At 74.5% G+C, this 16922-nt stretch overlaps 2 protein-coding genes and 1 long non-coding RNA gene across 3 annotated transcripts; all 3 read left to right on the plus strand.

Moving 5' to 3' along the window:
• Window positions 1–3560: 3560 nt before the first annotated feature.
• On the plus strand, window positions 3561–4494 carry LOC134152671 (uncharacterized). The gene is made up of 3 exons (XR_009961050.1): window positions 3561–3623; window positions 3725–3796; window positions 4390–4494. It is a non-coding gene; the product is annotated as an uncharacterized LOC134152671 (long non-coding RNA).
• An 88-nt stretch (window positions 4495–4582) lies between these two features.
• Window positions 4583–8340, plus strand: COQ8B (coenzyme Q8B; the record flags this gene model as incomplete). Its single annotated transcript, XM_062598190.1, has 12 exons — window positions 4583–4658; window positions 4754–4831; window positions 4981–5103; window positions 5218–5303; window positions 5617–5757; window positions 5876–5957; window positions 6078–6171; window positions 6282–6423; window positions 6588–6695; window positions 6971–7036; window positions 7103–7189; window positions 7259–8340. Coding segments are annotated over 12 exons (1362 nt in total), but the record flags the coding sequence as incomplete, so codon positions are not given.
• Window positions 8341–9407: 1067 nt separating this feature from the next.
• Window positions 9408–16146, plus strand: NUMBL (NUMB like endocytic adaptor protein). Its single transcript, XM_062598230.1, is given in 9 exon segments — window positions 9408–9472; window positions 11836–11977; window positions 12612–12686; window positions 12765–12839; window positions 12925–13065; window positions 13853–14057; window positions 14150–14440; window positions 14819–14899; window positions 15590–16146. Coding segments are annotated over 8 exon segments (1551 nt in total). The 5' UTR covers window positions 9408–9472; window positions 11836–11851.
• Window positions 16147–16922: the final 776 nt, after the last annotated feature.

Genomic DNA, 16922 nt, shown 5'->3' on the forward strand with positions numbered 1-16922 from the left:
CAGGCGCCATGGGGCTGGGGGTGCAGCGGGGGCAGGTGTGATGGGGCTGGGGGTGCAGTGGGGGCAGGTGCCATGGGGCTGGGGGTGCAGTGGGGCAGGTGCGATGGGGCTGGGGGTGCAGTGGGGGCAGGTGCCATGGGGCTGGGGGTGCAGTGGGGGCAGGTGTGATGGGGCTGGGGGTGCAGTGGGGGCAGGTGCCATGGGGCTGGGGGTGCTCAGGGTGCAATGGGGCAGGTACCATGGGGCTGGGGGTGCAGCGGGGGCAGGTGCCATGGGGCTGGGGGTGCAGTGGGGGCAGGTGCCATGGGGCTGGGGGTGCTCAGGGTGCAGTGGGGCAGGTGCGATGGGGCTGGGGGTGCAGTGGGGGCGGGTGCCATGGGGCTGGGGGTGCTCAGGGTGCAATGGGGCAGGTGCCATGGGGCTGGGGGTGCAGTGGGGGCAGGTGCCATGGGGCTGGGGGTGCTCAGGGTGCAGTGGGGCAGGTGCGATGGGGCTGGGGGTGCAGAGGGGGCGGGTGCCATGGGGCTGGGGGTGCTCAGGGTGCAATGGGGCAGGTGCCATGGGGCTGGGGGTGCTCAGGGTGCAATGGGGCAGGTACCATGGGGCTGGGGGTGCAGCGGGGGCAGGTGCGATGGGGCTGGGGGTGCAGTGGGGGCAGGTGCCATGGGGCTGGGGGTGCTCAGGGTGCAGTGGGGCAGGTGCGATGGGGCTGGGGGTGCAGTGGGGGCGGGTGCCATGGGGCTGGGGGTGCTCAGGGTGCAGTGGGGCAGGTGCGATGGGGCTGGGGGTGCAGTGGGGGCAGGTGCCATGGGGCTGGGGGTGCAGTGGGGGCAGGTGTGATGGGGCTGGGGGTGCAGTGGGGGCAGGTGCCATGGGGCTGGGGGTGCTCAGGGTGCAGTGGGGCAGGTGCCATGGGGCTGGGGGTGCAGAGGGGGCAGGTGCCATGGGGCTGGGGGTGCTCAGGGTGCAGTGGGGCAGGTGCGATGGGGCTGGGGGTGCAGTGGGGGCAGGTGCCATGGGGCTGGGGGTGCAGTGGGGCAGGCGCCATGGGGCTGGGGGTGCAGCGGGGGCAGGTGTGATGGGGCTGGGGGTGCAGTGGGGGCAGGTGCCATGGGGCTGGGGGTGCTCAGGGTGCAATGGGGCAGGTACCATGGGGCTGGGGGTGCAGCGGGGGCAGGTGCCATGGGGCTGGGGGGTGCAGTGGGGGCAGGTGCCATGGGGCTGGGGGTGCTCAGGGTGCAGTGGGGCAGGTGCGATGGGGCTGGGGGTGCAGTGGGGGCGGGTGCCATGGGGCTGGGGGTGCTCAGGGTGCAATGGGGCAGGTGCCATGGGGCTGGGGGTGCAGAGGGGGCAGGTGTGATGGGGCTGGGGGTGCAGTGGGGGCAGGTGCCATGGGGCTGGGGGTGCTCAGGGTGCAGTGGGGCAGGTGCCATGGGGCTGGGGGTGCAGAGGGGGCAGGTGCCATGGGGCTGGGGGTGCAGTGGGGGCGGGTGCCATGGGGCTGGGGGTGCTCAGGGTGCAATGGGGCAGGTGCCATGGGGCTGGGGGTGCAGCGGGGGCAGGTGCGATGGGGCTGGGGGTGCAGTGGGGGCAGGTGCCATGGGGCTGGGGGTGCTCAGGGTGCAGTGGGGCAGGTGCCATGGGGCTGGGGGTGCAGAGGGGGCAGGTGTGATGGGGCTGGGGGTGCAGTGGGGGCGGGTGCCATGGGGCTGGGGGTGCTCAGGGTGCAATGGGGCAGGTACCATGGGGCTGGGGGTGCAGAGGGGGCAGGTGTGATGGGGCTGGGGGTGCAGTGGGGGCGGGTGCCATGGGGCTGGGGGTGCTCAGGGTGCAATGGGGCAGGTGCCATGGGGCTGGGGGTGCAGCGGGGGCAGGTGCGATGGGGCTGGGGGTGCAGTGGGGGCAGGTGCCATGGGGCTGGGGGTGCTCAGGGTGCAGTGGGGCAGGTGCCATGGGGCTGGGGGTGCAGAGGGGGCAGGTGCCATGGGGCTGGGGGTGCAGTGGGGGCAGGTGCCATGGGGCTGGGGGTGCTCAGGGTGCAGTGGGGCAGGTGCCATGGGGCTGGGGGTGCAGAGGGGGCAGGTGTGATGGGGCTGGGGGTGCAGTGGGGGCGGGTGCCATGGGGCTGGGGGTGCTCAGGGTGCAATGGGGCAGGTGCCATGGGGCTGGGGGTGCAGAGGGGGCAGGTGTGATGGGGCTGGGGGTGCAGTGGGGGCAGGTGCCATGGGGCTGGGGGTGCTCAGGGTGCAGTGGGGCAGGTGCCATGGGGCTGGGGGTGCAGTGGGGGCGGGTGCCATGGGGCTGGGGGTGCTCAGGGTGCAGTGGGGCAGGTGCCATGGGGCTGGGGGTGCAGAGGGGGCAGGTGTGATGGGGCTGGGGGTGCAGTGGGGGCGGGTGCCATGGGGCTGGGGGTGCTCAGGGTGCAGTGGGGCAGGTGCCATGGGGCTGGGGGTGCAGCGGGGGCGGGTGCCATGGGGCTGGGGGTGCTCAGGGTGCAGTGGGGCAGGTGCCATGGGGCTGGGGGTGCAGCGGGGGCAGGTGTGATGGGGCTGGGGGTGCAGTGGGGGCAGGTGCCATGGGGCTGGGGGTGCTCAGGGTGCAGTGGGCAGGTGCCATGGGGCTGGGGGTGCAGTGGGGGCGGGTGCCATGGGGCTGGGGGTGCTCAGGGTGCAGTGGGGCAGGTGCGATGGGGCTGGGGGTGCAGTGGGGGCGGGTGCCATGGGGCTGGGGGTGCTCAGGGTGCAGTGGGGCAGGTGCCATGGGGCTGGGGGTGCAGAGGGGGCAGGTGTGATGGGGCTGGGGGTGCAGTGGGGGCAGGTGCCATGGGGCTGGGGGTGCTCAGGGTGCAGTGGGGCAGGTGCCATGGGGCTGGGGGTGCAGCGGGGGCAGGTGCGATGGGGCTGGGGGTGCAGTGGGGGCGGGTGCCATGGGGCTGGGGGTGCTCAGGGTGCAGTGGGGCAGGTGCGATGGGGCTGGGGGTGCAGCGGGGGCAGGTGCGATGGGGCTGGGGGTGCAGTGGGGGCGGGTGCCATGGGGCTGGGGGTGCTCAGGGTGCAGTGGGGCAGGTGCCATGGGGCTGGGGGTGCAGCGGGGGCAGGTGCGATGGGGCTGGGGGTGCAGTGGGGGCGGGTGCCATGGGGCTGGGGGTGCTCAGGGTGCAGTGGGGCAGGTGCCATGGGGCTGGGGGTGCAGCGGGGGCAGGTGCGATGGGGCTGGGGGTGCAGTGGGGGCGGGTGCCATGGGGCTGGGGGTGCTCAGGGTGCAATGGGGCAGGTGCCATGGGGCTGGGGGTGCAGTGGGGGCAGGTGCCATGGGGCCGGGTGCGAGGGCGCCCCCGCGTGTCCGCGCCCCCCCCACCCCGCCCCCTGCGGCGCATGCGCTGCTGCGGCACCGCCCCGCCCCCGCTCCCACGGCGCATGCGCGCTGCTCTGGCCCCGCCCCCTCGCCACGCCGCGCCCTCCCGGCACGGGGCGGGGCCTCCCCTTCCCTCCTCCCTCATTGGCTGCCCCGGCGGCGGGCGGGCGAGGCTGTGATTGGCCGGCGGCGGGGGCGGGGCCGCCGGGGGCGGAAGCGGCGCGATGGCGCGGGGCCGGGTGAGGACGCGGCTTCGCTTTGCTTCCGGGGTGCGCGAGCGGTGACCTTTAACCCCGCCGCGCGCTGACCCTCGGCCCCCCCCCCCCCCGCGCGCGGGGCCGTGACCCCTGACCCCTGACCCCTCCCGCAGGTGGCTGCCGCGTGGCCGGTGCTGCGGGGGGCCGCGGCGGCCCCGCTCCAGCCCCCCCCGAGCAGCGAGAGGGTGAGCCTGACCCCTGACCTCTGACCCCGGCTCCTGACCCCTGACCCCTGACCCCGGCTCCTGACCCCCCCCCTCGTCCCCGGACAGGCGCCCTCTGACCCCGAGTGCTGACACCCCGCCCCGCCCCGCGCCCCCGGTTGCCCCGCCCGGGATGGAGCCGTTTGACCTCTGACTCCTTTAGGCAGAAACCTTTGACCCCTGACCCGCTGTGCAGTGACCCTTTGACCCCGGCCCTGATCCTCCCCCCCAGTTAGAGACACCCTGACCCCCCCCATACAGGGACTCTTTGACCCCTGGGCCCCTCCCCCCCATACAGAGACCCCTTGACCCCCCGGACCCCCCCATACAGGGACCCTGTGACCCCCTGACCCCCCATACAGGGACCCTGTGATCCCCTGCCCCCCCCCATACAGGGACCCCTTGACCCCCCCTAACCCCCCCATACAGGGACCCTGTGACCCCCTGCTTCACCCCCCCATACAGGGACCGCTTGGCCCCCCGTTCCCGTGCCCAGCCCTGCCCCGTCCCCTCCGTGGGGCGGGGGGCCACGGGGGCCGCGGGGGTCTCGGCCCAGCCCTGCCCTCCCCACCCAGCTCCCGACGCCCCCCCCTCGCCCCCTGCACCGGGACGCGGCGCTCCGCGCGCTGCCGGCCGACGAGATCCGGCGGGCCCGCGAGGCGCGGCGGCAGGCGGGCGCCGAGGACCCCGAGGCGGGGGGCGGGCCGGGGGGGCCGGGGGGGGCCGTGCCCCACCGCCGCCGCGCCCCGCTCCCGGCCCGGCGCCCCCCCGCCGCAGCTCAGCCCCCGGGCCCGGCAGCGGACGGTGCCCGCCTCGCGCCTCGGCCGCCTGGCCAGCTTCGGAGGTACGGCCGGGGGGGGCGGTTGTGGGGCTGGGGGGGGGGTCATGGGGGTGGTGGGGGGGAACGGCTCCCTCCCGCGCCCCCCTGTCTGCCCCCAGGGCTGGCCGTGGGGCTGGGCCTGGGCGCCCTGGCGGAGGCGGCGCGGACGTCGCTGAGCAGGCAGCGCCGGCCCGCGCGTGAGTACCGGGGCGGGGGGGCGGCGGCGGAGCTTGGGGGGGGGGGGGGCAGCCCCCCACGCCGTGCCGTGCCGTGCCGTGCCGTGCCACGCCGCCCCACGGCGGGGTGTGTGTGGGGGGGGGGCTCACGCGGACGCCCCCCCGCCCAGCCGCCGGCTCCCTGCTGGACTCCAGCCCCTTCCTGTCGGAGGCCAACGCCGAGCGCATCGTGGACACGCTGTGCCGGGTGCGCGGCGCCGCGCTCAAGCTGGGGCAGATGCTGAGCCTCCAAGGTAGGGCCTCCCCCCCCACTGCCCCCCATTCCCGGGGGGCGGCGTGGGGCGGGGGCCGCCCCCCGGCGCGGCCCCGGCTGCCTCCCGGCTCCGGCACGCGCCCTCTCCCCGCAGACAGCAGCTTCCTCAGCCCGCAGCTGCAGAGGATCTTCGAGCGCGTGCGGCAGGGCGCCGACTTCATGCCGAGCTGGCAGGCGAGCGTGAGTAGCTCCGCGCCGCCTTCCCTCCCTCCCCAGCGCCCGCGGGGCGTCCCGGGCGTCCCCGACCTTCCCAGCCTCGTGGCGGCGGCCGGAGGATTTTCTGCCTCGGGGCTGCTCGTCCCTCTCGGCCCGAGCGCCTGGGCTTTGCGTCGGGGCTGCCTGGTCGATCGCGGCCTGGGGCGGGAGGGCGTTTCCGTGCGTCCCGCTGGCGCGGGGCCGCGGCAGCCCGCGCGGCCCGGCGCGCACACGCGTGGCCCGGCGCGCACACGCGTGGCCTGGCACGCGCACACGCCGCCCGCTCCCTGCGCCACAGCAAGTGCTGGCGGAGGAGCTGGGACCCGCCTGGCGGGAGAAGATGTCGGCCTTCGAGGAGACGCCCTTCGCGGCTGCCTCCATCGGGCAGGTGCACCAGGGCGTGCTGCGGGACGGCACGGAGGTGGCCGTGAAGATCCAGGTGAGCCGCGGGATGCCCGCAGGCGGGGAGCCGAGGGCTTGGGGGGGGGGGGGGGCGCGGCTGGGGGCCCCCGTGGCCCCCCCGCCTCCGCGTGCCGAGCCGCCCCGCGCCCCCGCAGTACCCCGGCATCGCCCAGAGCATCCGCAGCGACGTGGACAACCTGCTCTCGCTGCTCAAGATGAGCGTGGCGCTGCCCGAAGGTGAGACGGGACCTCCGCGGGCCGGGGGCTCCCTGCGCCGCCTGCCCTCGGAGAGGAGCCCCTGCCCGCTCCGGGGGGGGCCGCCGCGTCCCTCCCCCTAAATCCCCGCGTCTCCCCAAGGCCTCTTCGCCGACAACACCCTGCAGGTCCTGCAGAAGGAGCTGGAGTGGGAATGCGACTATCACCGGGAGGCCGGCTGCGCCCGGACGTTCAGGTGCCGGGGCCGCGGGGGCCGACGGGGCGCAGGGCTGGGGGGCGGCTCGCTCGCAGCCCCGCTCCGGCCCGCCGCCCCCCCACCGCCGCGTGCCCCGCGCCCCCCCCCAGGCGGCTGCTGCGGGGCGACCCCTTCTTCGCGGTGCCGCGCGTCATCGACGAGCTCACCGCGGCCCGGGTGCTGTCCATGGAGCTGGTGAGCGGCGTCCCCCTGGATCGGTGCCTGGAGCTCGGCCAGGACGTCCGCGACGAGGCGAGTGGCCCCCGGAGCACGCCGGGGTTCCCGGAGCACGGTGCCCAAATTGGGCCGGGGCCGGGGCACCGCCGTGTCCCTCCCACGGGGTTGGGACGTGCCTGGATCCGGCCCCGCTCTTCTCCGGTGCGAAATAACCCCCCGCCTCGCTGCCCCCCACCCAGATCTGCTCCAACATCCTGCGCCTCTGCCTCCGGGAGCTCTTCGAGTTTCGCTTCATGCAGACGGATCCCAACTGGGCCAACTTCTTCTACGACGCCGGGAAGCACAGGGTGAGGCGGGTCCCCGTCCCCGCGGAGCCGGCGTTTTTCCGCCTCTGAACTTCCTGCTGTGCCGGCGCCGGGATCCGGGGTCTCCGCTCCCTGTGGATCCTCCTGTCCCCGAAGCGGAGCATCCCCCAGCCCCGGGGGCGAATCCCAGATGGGCTCCGCTCGCCGGGAAGCGCCGCGCTGCGGGGTGGGCTGGGACGCGGCGGCAGCTCTCGGAGGGGAGCGCTGCGCTTCTCTGACCCGAGCGTCCGTCTCTCTCCGTCCCTGCGGCCTTCCAGGTGACTCTGCTCGACTTCGGGGCCAGCCGCTCCTTCGACAAAGAGTTCACGGACCACTACATCGAGGTACGGGCCGTGCCGGCGCGGCCGCCCCCTTCCCCGCCGCGGCTCGTCTCACGTGCCCCTCCGCAGGCGGTGAGGGCCGCGGCCGACGGCGACCGGGACAAGGTGCTCCAGAAATCCAAAGACCTGAAGTTCCTGACGGGGTTCGAGACCAAGGTGAGGCCGGCGGGACGGAGGCCGGCGGGTCCGGGGCCGCGCCGGCGGTAACGGCGCCCGCCCCGGCAGGCCTTCGAGGCGGCGCACGTGGACGCCGTGATGATCCTGGGCGAGGCCTTCTCCTCGGCGGGACCCTTCGACTTCGGGGCGCAGAGCACCACGCGCCGCATCCAGGCCCTGGTGCCGGTGATGCTGCGGCACCGCCTCGCGCCGCCCCCGGAGGAGAGCTACTCCCTGCACCGTAAAATGGCCGGATCCTTCCTGGTGTGCGCCCGGCTCCGGGCCCGCGTGCCCTGCCGGGACATGTTCGAGGAGCTCTACGCTCGGTACTGGGCGCCGAGGCCGTAGCTCGGTGCGTGGGGCAGCCGCCGCGGAGCAGGACCGGCGGCGGCCCGGATCCCCCCAGCGCGGAGCCCAGGGGCCGGACCGGCGGCGGCCCGGATCCCCCCAGCACGGAGCAGGACCGGCGGCGGCCCGGATCCCCCCAGCACGGAGCCCAGGGGCCGGACCGGCGGCGGCCCGGATCCCCCCAGCGCGGAGCAGGACCGGCGGCGGCCCGGATCCCCCCAGCGCGGAGCCCAGGGGCCGGACCGGCGGCGGCCCGGATCCCCCCAGCACGGAGCCCAGGGGCCGGACCGGCGGCGGCCCGGATCCCCCCAGCGCGGAGCAGGACCGGCGGCGGCCCGGATCCCCCCAGCGCGGAGCCCAGGGGCCGGACCGGCGGCGGCCCGGATCCCCCCAGCGCGGAGCAGGACCGGCGGCGGCCCGGATCCCCCCAGCGCGGAGCCCAGGGGCCGGACCGGCGGCGGCCCGGATCCCCCCAGCGCGGAGCAGGACCGGCGGCGGCCCGGATCCCCCCAGCACGGAGCCCAGGGGCCGGACCGGCGGCGGCCCGGATCCCCCCAGCGCGGAGCAGGACCGGCGGCGGCCCGGATCCCCCCAGCACGGAGCCCAGGGGCCGGACCGGCGGCGGCCCGGATCCCCCCAGCGCGGAGCAGGACCGGCGGCGGCCCGGATCCCCCCACCGCGGAGCCTGGGGGTCGGACCGGCGTCTCTCCCCGGCGTCTCCCTCCTCCGGCCGCGGGCAATAAAGACGGATGATTTCCCCCGAGCTGGGGCGGGCTGCGGCCCGGCTGTGGGGTGACCCCATAGCCTGCTGTTTGGGGTGGATTTATGGGGTCTCGTTGAGTTCAGGGGGGTCTGTTTGGGGGCGGGGGGTCCATGTTTTGGGTCAGGCTGGCGCTATGGGGCCAGTTTTGGGGCGGGGGATCCGTATTTTGAGTCAGGCCGATGCTATGGGGCCAGTTTTGGGGCGGGGGTCCGTATTTTGGGTCAGGCTGGCGCTATGGGGCCAGTTTTGGGGCGGGGGTCCGTGTTTTGGGTCAGGCTGGTGCTATGGGGCCAGTTTTGGGGCGGGGGATCCGTATTTTGAGTCAGGCCGATGCTATGGGGCCAGTTTTGGGGCGGGGGTCCGTATTTTGGGTCAGGCTGGTGCTATGGGGCCAGTTTTGGGGCGGGGGATCCGTATTTTGGGTCAGGCCGATGCTATGGGGCCAGTTTTGGGGCGGGGGGTCTGTGTTTTGGGTCAGGCTGGCGCTATGGGGCCAGTTTTTGGGTGGGGGGGTCCGTATTTTGGGTCAGGCTGGCCTTATGGGGCCATTTTTGGGGCGGGGGGTCCGTATTTTGGGTCAGGCTGGCGCTATGGGGCCAGTTTTGGGGCGGGGGTCCGCGTTTCGGGGCAGGTTGGGGGGGCCTGGGGGGGACCCAGCTGCCTGCGTGGAGGGACCAGATGGAGGAGGCGGAGCCTCCATGTAAATGAGGGAGGGCGTGGCCACGCGAGACCTAATCTGCGTATTCATAACCCCTCGCGCCGGTGGGGGCGGGGCCCTGGTGGTCTGCCCTGCGGCCCCCCAATAGGGGAGGGGCGTCTCATTTGCATATCCTCTCATTTGCATATCCACGCGGGTGGTGGTGATGGAGCGGGAGGGGCTTGGGGGCGGGGCCACCGGGGGGGGGGGAGGGTGAGGTCGGCTCATTTGCATGCCGCGCACCTCTGGCCCAATGGCGTGGAGGGAGGAGGGGCGGGGCTGCGGAGGGAATTTGCATGTGTGGGTGGTGCCTCGTTTGCATATGCATGAGGGGGGCGTGGCCGCGGGCGGGAAGCGGAAGGCGCGTGCGTGCAACATTGTAGCCACAGCCCGGCGGGGCGGGCGGGGGGGGCCGGGGGCGGCGGCGGGTCCTGCCCGAGCGCAGCGCAGCGCAGCGCAGCGGAGCCGCGGCGGGGTAAGGCCGGCGGCGCCGGGACCCCCCGCCCCGCGGGGAACCGGGCATCCCCCAACCCGCCCCCCCCCCCACCCCCGGCAGGGGGGCGGCTGCATCCCCCCCCCCCCCACCGCGGGGGGCCGCAGGGGCCGCTCCCCCCACCCCTCCCTCCCTCCCCGCCCCGGGCCGCAGGGGCGGCGGCGGCGGCGGCTCCCCCCGGTGCTTAGTCAGGGGCGGGGAGCTCCGGGCCCGGGGCCCCCTGCAGCGTGGCACCCGCGGGGGGGGGGGGGGGGGGCACATGCACGTGGGCTTCCAGGGCCCTTGGGGAGGGGGGGACACGCGTGGGGCCCTGCGATCCCCGCCCGCGGGTTCAGCCTCGGGTGGGGAGGGCGCTGGTGGCAGCCCCCAGGGCTGGTGGGATCCGTGGGTCTGGGGGGCAGGACGTGGCACCCCCATAGAGGGGTCCCCCAGGTGGGGAGGGCGCGGGTGGCAGCCCCCAGGGCTGCTGGGATCCGTGGGTCTGGGGGGCAGGATGTGGCACCCCCATAGAGGGGTCCCCCAGGTGGGGAGGGTGCAGGTGGCAGCCCCCAGGGCTGCTGGGATCCGTGGGTCTGGGGGGCAGGATGTGGCACCCCCATAGAGGGGTCCCCCAGGTGGGGAGGGTGCAGGTGGCAGCCCCCAGGGCTGCTGGGATCCGTGGGTCTGGGGGGCAGGATGTGGCACCCCCATAGAGGGGTCCCCCAGGTGGGGAGGGTGCAGGTGGCAGCCCCCAGGGCTGCTGAAATCCGTGGGTCTGGGGGGCAGGACGTGGCACCTCCATAGAGGGGTCCCCCAGGTGGGGAGGGTGCAGGTGGCAGCCCCCAGGGCTGCTGGGATCCGTGGGTCTGGGGGGCAGGATGTGGCACCCCCATAGAGGGGTCCCCCAGGTGGGGAGGGTGCAGGTGGCAGCCCCCAGGGCTGCTGGGATCCGTGGGTCTGGGGGGCAGGACGTGGCACCTCCATAGAGGGGTCCCCCAGGTGGGGAGGGTGCAGGTGGCAGCCCCCAGGGCTGCTGGGATCCGTGGGTCTGGGGGGCAGGATGTGGCACCCCCATAGAGGGGTCCCCCAGGTGGGGAGGGTGCAGGTGGCAGCCCCCAGGGCTGCTGGGATCCGTGGGTCTGGGGGGCAGGACGTGGCACCTCCATAGAGGGGTCCCCCAGGTGGGGAGGGTGCAGGTGGCAGCCCCCAGGGCTGCTGGGATCCGTGGGTCTGGGGGGCAGGATGTGGCACCCCCATAGAGGGGTCCCCCAGGTGGGGAGGGTGCAGGTGGCAGCCCCCAGGGCTGCTGGGATCCGTGGGTCTGGGGGGCAGGACGTGGCACCTCCATAGAGGGGTCCCCCAGGTGGGGAGGGTGCAGGTGGCAGCCCCCAGGGCTGCTGGGATCCGTGGGTCTGGGGGGCAGGATGTGGCACCCCCATAGAGGGGTCCCCCAGGTGGGGAGGGTGCAGGTGGCAGCCCCCAGGGCTGCTGGGATCCGTGGGTCTGGGGGGCAGGACGTGGCACCTCCATAGAGGGGTCCCCCAGGTGGGGAGGGCGCGGGTGGCAGCCCCCAGGGCTGGTGGGGGCCATGGGGCAGGATGTGGCACCCCCATACACGGGTCCCCTGGGTGGGGGGCAGGACATAGCAGCCCTGTATGTGGGTCCCCTGGGTGGCAGCCCATAGCCTGGCAGGTGGCTGTGGGGCTCCCTATAGGTCTGGGGCAGCCAGGCCCAAGGCCTTGGTGTGTGGGGCTGGGGGGTCCGGGGGGGGGGGACAGCTGGGCCCAAGGCCTCGGTGTGTGGGGCGGAGGGCTGCATGCCCCCAACCCTCGCTCCCCCCCCGATGCCTGGGCCCTGCCTGCACCCCAGGAGGGTGGGGGGCAGGTGGGACCCCCTCCTCGGCACGGAGGCACGGGGGACGGCTCTGCCCCCTTCGTGCTGGCATCGATCCCCACCCCAGCCCCCCCCCCCCCGCCAGCCTGCGGAGCGAGCGCGGGGGCTCCCGGGTGCCCCGGCCCCGGGGGGGGCGAGGAGCCGGCCGGGGCGCCGGCGCCTCCCCCCTCGCCGCGGCCCCGGTCCCGGCGCTGCGTGGCCCGGGCAGAGTTTGCCTTTCCCGGCCACGCTGCCTCCCGCCGCGGCGGCCCAGTTCAGTCTGCAGCCGCCGAGATCAAAGCGGGAGGAGACGGGGGGGCCCCCGCCCCCCCGCCCCAATCCCTCCCCCCGGCCCCCAGCGCGGCTCTGATCCCCGACCAGGCAGAGTGGGGGGGGGTGAGGCTCCGGGGAAACGCTGGGGGCAGAGCCCAGGCCCCGCTTTGGGGCGGGGGGGGGGGCTCGTTCACCCCCTGCCCCCCTCCACCCCCCCCCAGGCCTGCGGGGTCAGCAATGAACAAGCTGCGGCAGAGCCTGGGTCGGAAGAAGCCGGCGTACGTGCCGGAGGCCAGCCGGCCGCACCAATGGCAGGCGGACGAGGAGGCCGTGCGGCGCGGCAAGTGCAGCTTCCCCGTGCGGGTGAGCGCCCGGGGCCGGGGGCGGCTGCCCGGGCCCCCCCGAGGCGCCCGGGCTTGGGCTGGGGCTGCCTCCGCCCGAGCCACCCTTCGCGGGCGGGCGCCGGCCCGGCGTGGAGCCTCGTGCGCGGGGGAGAGGGGCCGGTGCACGGGGGCGACGTGCTCGTGCACGGGGGCGAAGGGTGCATGCACAAGGGAGAGGGGCCGGTGCAGGGGGGCAAGGGGCTGCGGTACGGGGGGCGATGAGCTTGTGCACAAGGGAGAGGTGTTGGTGCACGAGGGTGATGTGCCCGTGCACGGGAGCGACGTGCTTGTGTGTGAGGGCGATGAGCTGGTGCACAGGGGAGAGGCGTTGGTGTACGAGGGTGATGTGCGCATGCATGGCGGCGACGTGCTCGTGCACAGGGGGGAGGTGTTGGTGCACAAGGGCGACGTGCTCATGCACAAGGGAGAGACGTTGGTGCACAGGGGCCACGTGCTCGTGCACGAGGGCGATGAGCTGGTGCACAGGGGCGAGACAGTGCACGAGGGCGACGTGCTCGTGCACAGGGGAGAGGCGCTGGTGCACGGGGGCCGCGTGCACGGGGGCGAGACGCAGGCGCGCGGGGGCCGGCCCGTGCTGACGTCCCGCTCCGCAGTACCTGGGCCACGCGGAGGTGGACGAGTCACGGGGGATGCACGTGTGTGAGGAGGCCGTGAAGAAGCTGAAGGCGGTGAGTGCCCGGCGCGGCGCCCGGCGGGCTCGGCGCTCGCCCGGCGCGGTGCCTCCCGCTGACGCCGGCTCGTTGCAGAGCGGCCGCAAGGCCGTGAAGTCGGTGCTGTGGGTGTCGGCGGACGGGCTCCGCGTGGTGGACGACAAGACCAAGGTGAGCGGGCGGCCGGCGTGGCACGGCACGGCGCGGCGCGGCGCGGCCGGGGCGGCCCCCGCTCACGCGGCCCCTCCTCGCCCAGGACCTCCTCGTCGACCAGACCATCGAGAAGGTCTCGTTCTGCGCCCCCGACCGCAACTTCGACAAGGCCTTCTCCTACATCTGCCGGGACGGCACCACGCGCCGCTGGATCTGCCACTGCTTCCTGGCCCTCAAGGACTCTGTGAGTGCTGGGACCGGGCGCGAGGGATGCTCCAGCTTGGGAAGGATGTTCCAGGGCTGGGCGCGAGGGATGCTCCGGCTCAGGAGGGATGTGCCAGGGCCGGGTGCGTGGGATGCTCCGGCTCAGGAGGGATGTGCTGGGGCTGGATGCGAGGGATGCTCTGGCTTGGGAAGGATGTTCCAGGACTGGGCACGTGGGATGCTCTAGGACTGGGCACGTGGGATGCTCTAGGGCTCAGGAGGGATCTGCTGAGGCCAGATGCAAGGGATGCTCCAGGGCCAGGCATGAGGGATGCTCCAGGGCTGGGTGTGCGGGATGCTCCGGCTCAGGAGGGATGTGCCAGGGCCAGGCATGTGGGATGCTCTGGCTCGGGAGGGATGTGCTGGAGCTGGGTGTGAGGGATGCTCCAGGGCTGGGCATGTGGGATGCTCCAGCTCATGGGAGATGCTCCAGAGCCGGGTGCAAGGAAAGACCTGCACAAGCTGCAGCATCCCAGGGCCAGGTGCAAGGGATGCACCGGTGCTGGGCAAGTAGGATGCTTTGGGGCATATGGGCTGCTCCGGGGGCAGATCGGCAGGCCGCTCCGGGACGTGCCGGCCGCTCTGGGGATGACTGGGTGGGCTGCTCCGGGGGTGGACGCGTGGGATGCCCTGGGACGTGCTGGCCGCTCCAGGACATGCCGGCCGCTCCGGGGACGGCTGGGCGGGCTGCTCCGGGGGTGGACGCGTGGGATGCCCCGGGACGTGCCGGCCGCCGCGGGGCCGCGCTGAGGCTCCGCGCGCCGCAGGGCGAGCGGCTGAGCCACGCCGTGGGCTGCGCCTTCGCCGCCTGCCTGGAGCGCAAGCAGCGGCGGGAGAAGGAGTGCGGCGTCACGGCCTCCTTCGACACGTCCCGCACCAGCTTCGCCCGCGAGGGCTCCTTCCGGGCGCCGGGCGCCGCGCAGCCGGCCCAGCGCCAGGGCGTCATGCGCCAGCTGCAGGACCAGAAGCGAGGTGCGCGGGGCCGGGGGGCGGGAGGAGGAGGAGGAGGAGGAGGGTGAGGAAGGGCGGCCGCTCTAACCCCCCCCGTCCCCGTCCCGCGGCAGCCGAGGCGGCCCCGGCGGCCCCGGCGGAGCCCCCCGGGCCGGCGCAGCCCGGCGGCGCCTCGCCGCCGCCGGCCGCCACGTCGCCGGCGGAGGGGGCGGCGGGGGGGGGCCCGCAGCACGCCATCCCCCGGCGCCACGCGCCCCTGGAGCAGCTCGTGCGCCAGGGCTCCTTCCGCGGCTTCCCGGCCCTCAGCCAGAAGAACTCGCCCTTCAAGCGGCAGCTCTCGCTCCGGCTCAACGAGCTGCCCTCCACCCTGCAGCGCAAGGACAGCTTCCAGGCCCGCGGCGCCGGTGAGGGGCTCGCGGCGGCCTCGGGCACCTTGCCCCCGTGCATTACTCCGCCGTGCGCGTTGCTCCTGTGCATTGCCCCGTGCACATTGCCCCCGTGCATTACTCCGCCGTGCGCATTGCTCCCCTGAGCATGTTACTCCCCCATGCACATTGCCCCCACGCGTGTTGCTCCCCCGTGCACGTTGCCTCTGCACGTTCCTCCCCCGAGCACGTTGCCCCCACGTGTGTTGCTCCCCCGTGCACATTGCCCCTGCACGTTGCCCCCGTGCATTACTCCCCCGTGCATGTTACTCCCCTGGACGTAGCCTTTGGGGCTACATGCTGCAGTTTTTGGGCTCCCCCGACGCCTTTTTGTGCCCTCCTCCCCCCCCCCCCCAGTGCTGGAGCTGGAGTCGAGCCCCCCCGGCGACAGCGACGGCATCAACGACCTCTGCAGCCAGATCGACGCCTCCTTCGCCTGCCCCCCCGGGGACCCCTTCGGCATCGCGGCCCCCAACGGTGCCGCCACCACCCCCCCCGCCGAGGGGGGCCTCGCAGGTACCCCCGGCCTGGCGTCCTCCCCCCCCTTGCGTAGGGACACCCCACTCCGCCCCATGCATAGGGGCACCCACATCCCCCCCGCTGGACAGGGGCACCCCAGTCTCCCCCCACGCATAGGGGCACCCACGTCCCCCCCGCTGGACAGGGGCACCCCAACCTCCCCCCATGCATAGGGGCACCCACATCCCCCCCGCTGGACAGGGGCACCCCAATCTCCCCCCATGCATAGGGGCACCCACGTCCCCCCCGCTGGACAGGGGCACCCCAATCTCCCCCCACACATAGGGGCACCCACATCCCCCCCGCTGGACAGGGGCACCCCAATCTCCCCCCACACATAGGGGCACCCACATCCCCCCCGCTGGACAGGGGCACCCCAACCTCCCCCCATGCATAGGGGCACCCACATCCCCCCTGCTGGACAGGGGCACCACAATCTCCCCCCATGCATAGGGGCACCCACATCTCCCCCGCTCGACAGGGGCACCCCAGTCTCCCCCCATGCATAGGGGCACCCACATGCCCCCCCCCACCAGCAGCGCCTGCTGCGTGCACCCCCCAACCCCAGGTCCGTGCATCGCGCATCTCGCAGCTCCCCCCTCCACAAAGCCTCCTTCATCCCTCCTCCTCCTCCTCCTCCCTGCAGGCCCTGCATCCTGGGCTGAGGGGGCGGCCGCGGGGCCCCCCCCTTCCAGCCGGGCCACCGCCGCACGCCCTCGGAGGCCGAGCGCTGGCTCGAGGAGGTCTCCAAGACGGCCAAGGCGCAGCAGCAGCAGCAGCAGCAGCAGCAGCAGCGAGCGGGCGCCGGGCCCCCCGCCTACCCTCCGGGCTACGAGGCGGCCCCCCACCCCGCCGCCGGCGTCTTCCTCCCGGCCTTCGTCCCCGTGGGCGCCTACCCGCCGGCGCTGCCCCTCGGGGCCCCCGCCGTGCCCGTGGTGGGCATCACCCCCTCGCAGATGGTGGCCAACGCCTTCTGCGCCGCGGCCCCCCTGCCCGCCGCCGAGCTGGCCGCCAAGGCCAGCGCCTTCGCCCCCCCGGCCCGGCCCCCGGCCCCCCCGGACCCCTTCGAGGTGCAGTGGGCGGCCCTGGGCTCTAAGCCCCCCCCGCCGCCGCCCCCCAACCCCTTCGCCGGCGACGCGCAGAAAACCTTCGAGATCGAGCTGTGAGCTGCTGCCGGGGGGGGTGGGGGAAGGATCGGGGGGGGGGTCCTGCAGCCCCCCCTCCATCCCCGAGGCTGGGGGTCCCCTGTGCCCCCCAGAAAGGTCGGGGGAGTCCCCCAGTGCCCCCCAAGTCCAAGGGTCCCAAGTGCGCTCCTAGCAGGGGTTGGGAGGATCCCCAGTGCCCCCCAGCAGGGACCAGGAGGGTCCCCAGTGCCCTCCCCAAGTCCAAGGGTCCCAAGTGCCCCCACAGCAGGGGTTGGGGGGGTCCTCAGTGCCCCCCGGCAAGGTCAGGGGGCTCCCCGGTGCAACCCAGCAGGGATCAAGGGGGTCTCCGGTGGCCCCCCCCCAAGGCTGGAGGTCCCCAGTGCCCCCCAGCAGGGACCAGGGGGGGTCCCCAGTGCCCCCCCCTCAAGGCCAGGGGGTCTCCAGCACCCCGACCCTGAGGCTGGGGGTCTCTGGTGCTCCTCAATGAAGCTGGGGGGTCCCTGGTGCCCCCCAGCAGGGCCCAGGGTGGGCTGCCAGGCTCAAAGGGGTGGGGACCGGGACCAGGCTTGGGGGGGGGGGGTCTGGGCCCCCTCCAAGCCCTCTTCAGCTACTCTCAGCCTGGGGGGGTCTGAGCCCCCCCCAGCAGTGCTGGGGGGCTGGGACCCCTGGCCCCGCAGAGGGACAAGGGACCTTGGAGACCCTCGGCGCGGGGGGCACCCCCTGCGGGGGGGCACCCACCTCTCCGAACCCTCTTGCTATTTTTTTTTAACTTAAGCAGATTTTTGTATTTTTCTCTA

This window comes from Rhea pennata, chromosome 32 (assembly GCF_028389875.1).
Source record: "Rhea pennata isolate bPtePen1 chromosome 32, bPtePen1.pri, whole genome shotgun sequence".
In the NCBI taxonomy this organism is placed as follows: Eukaryota; Metazoa; Chordata; class Aves; order Rheiformes; family Rheidae; genus Rhea; species Rhea pennata.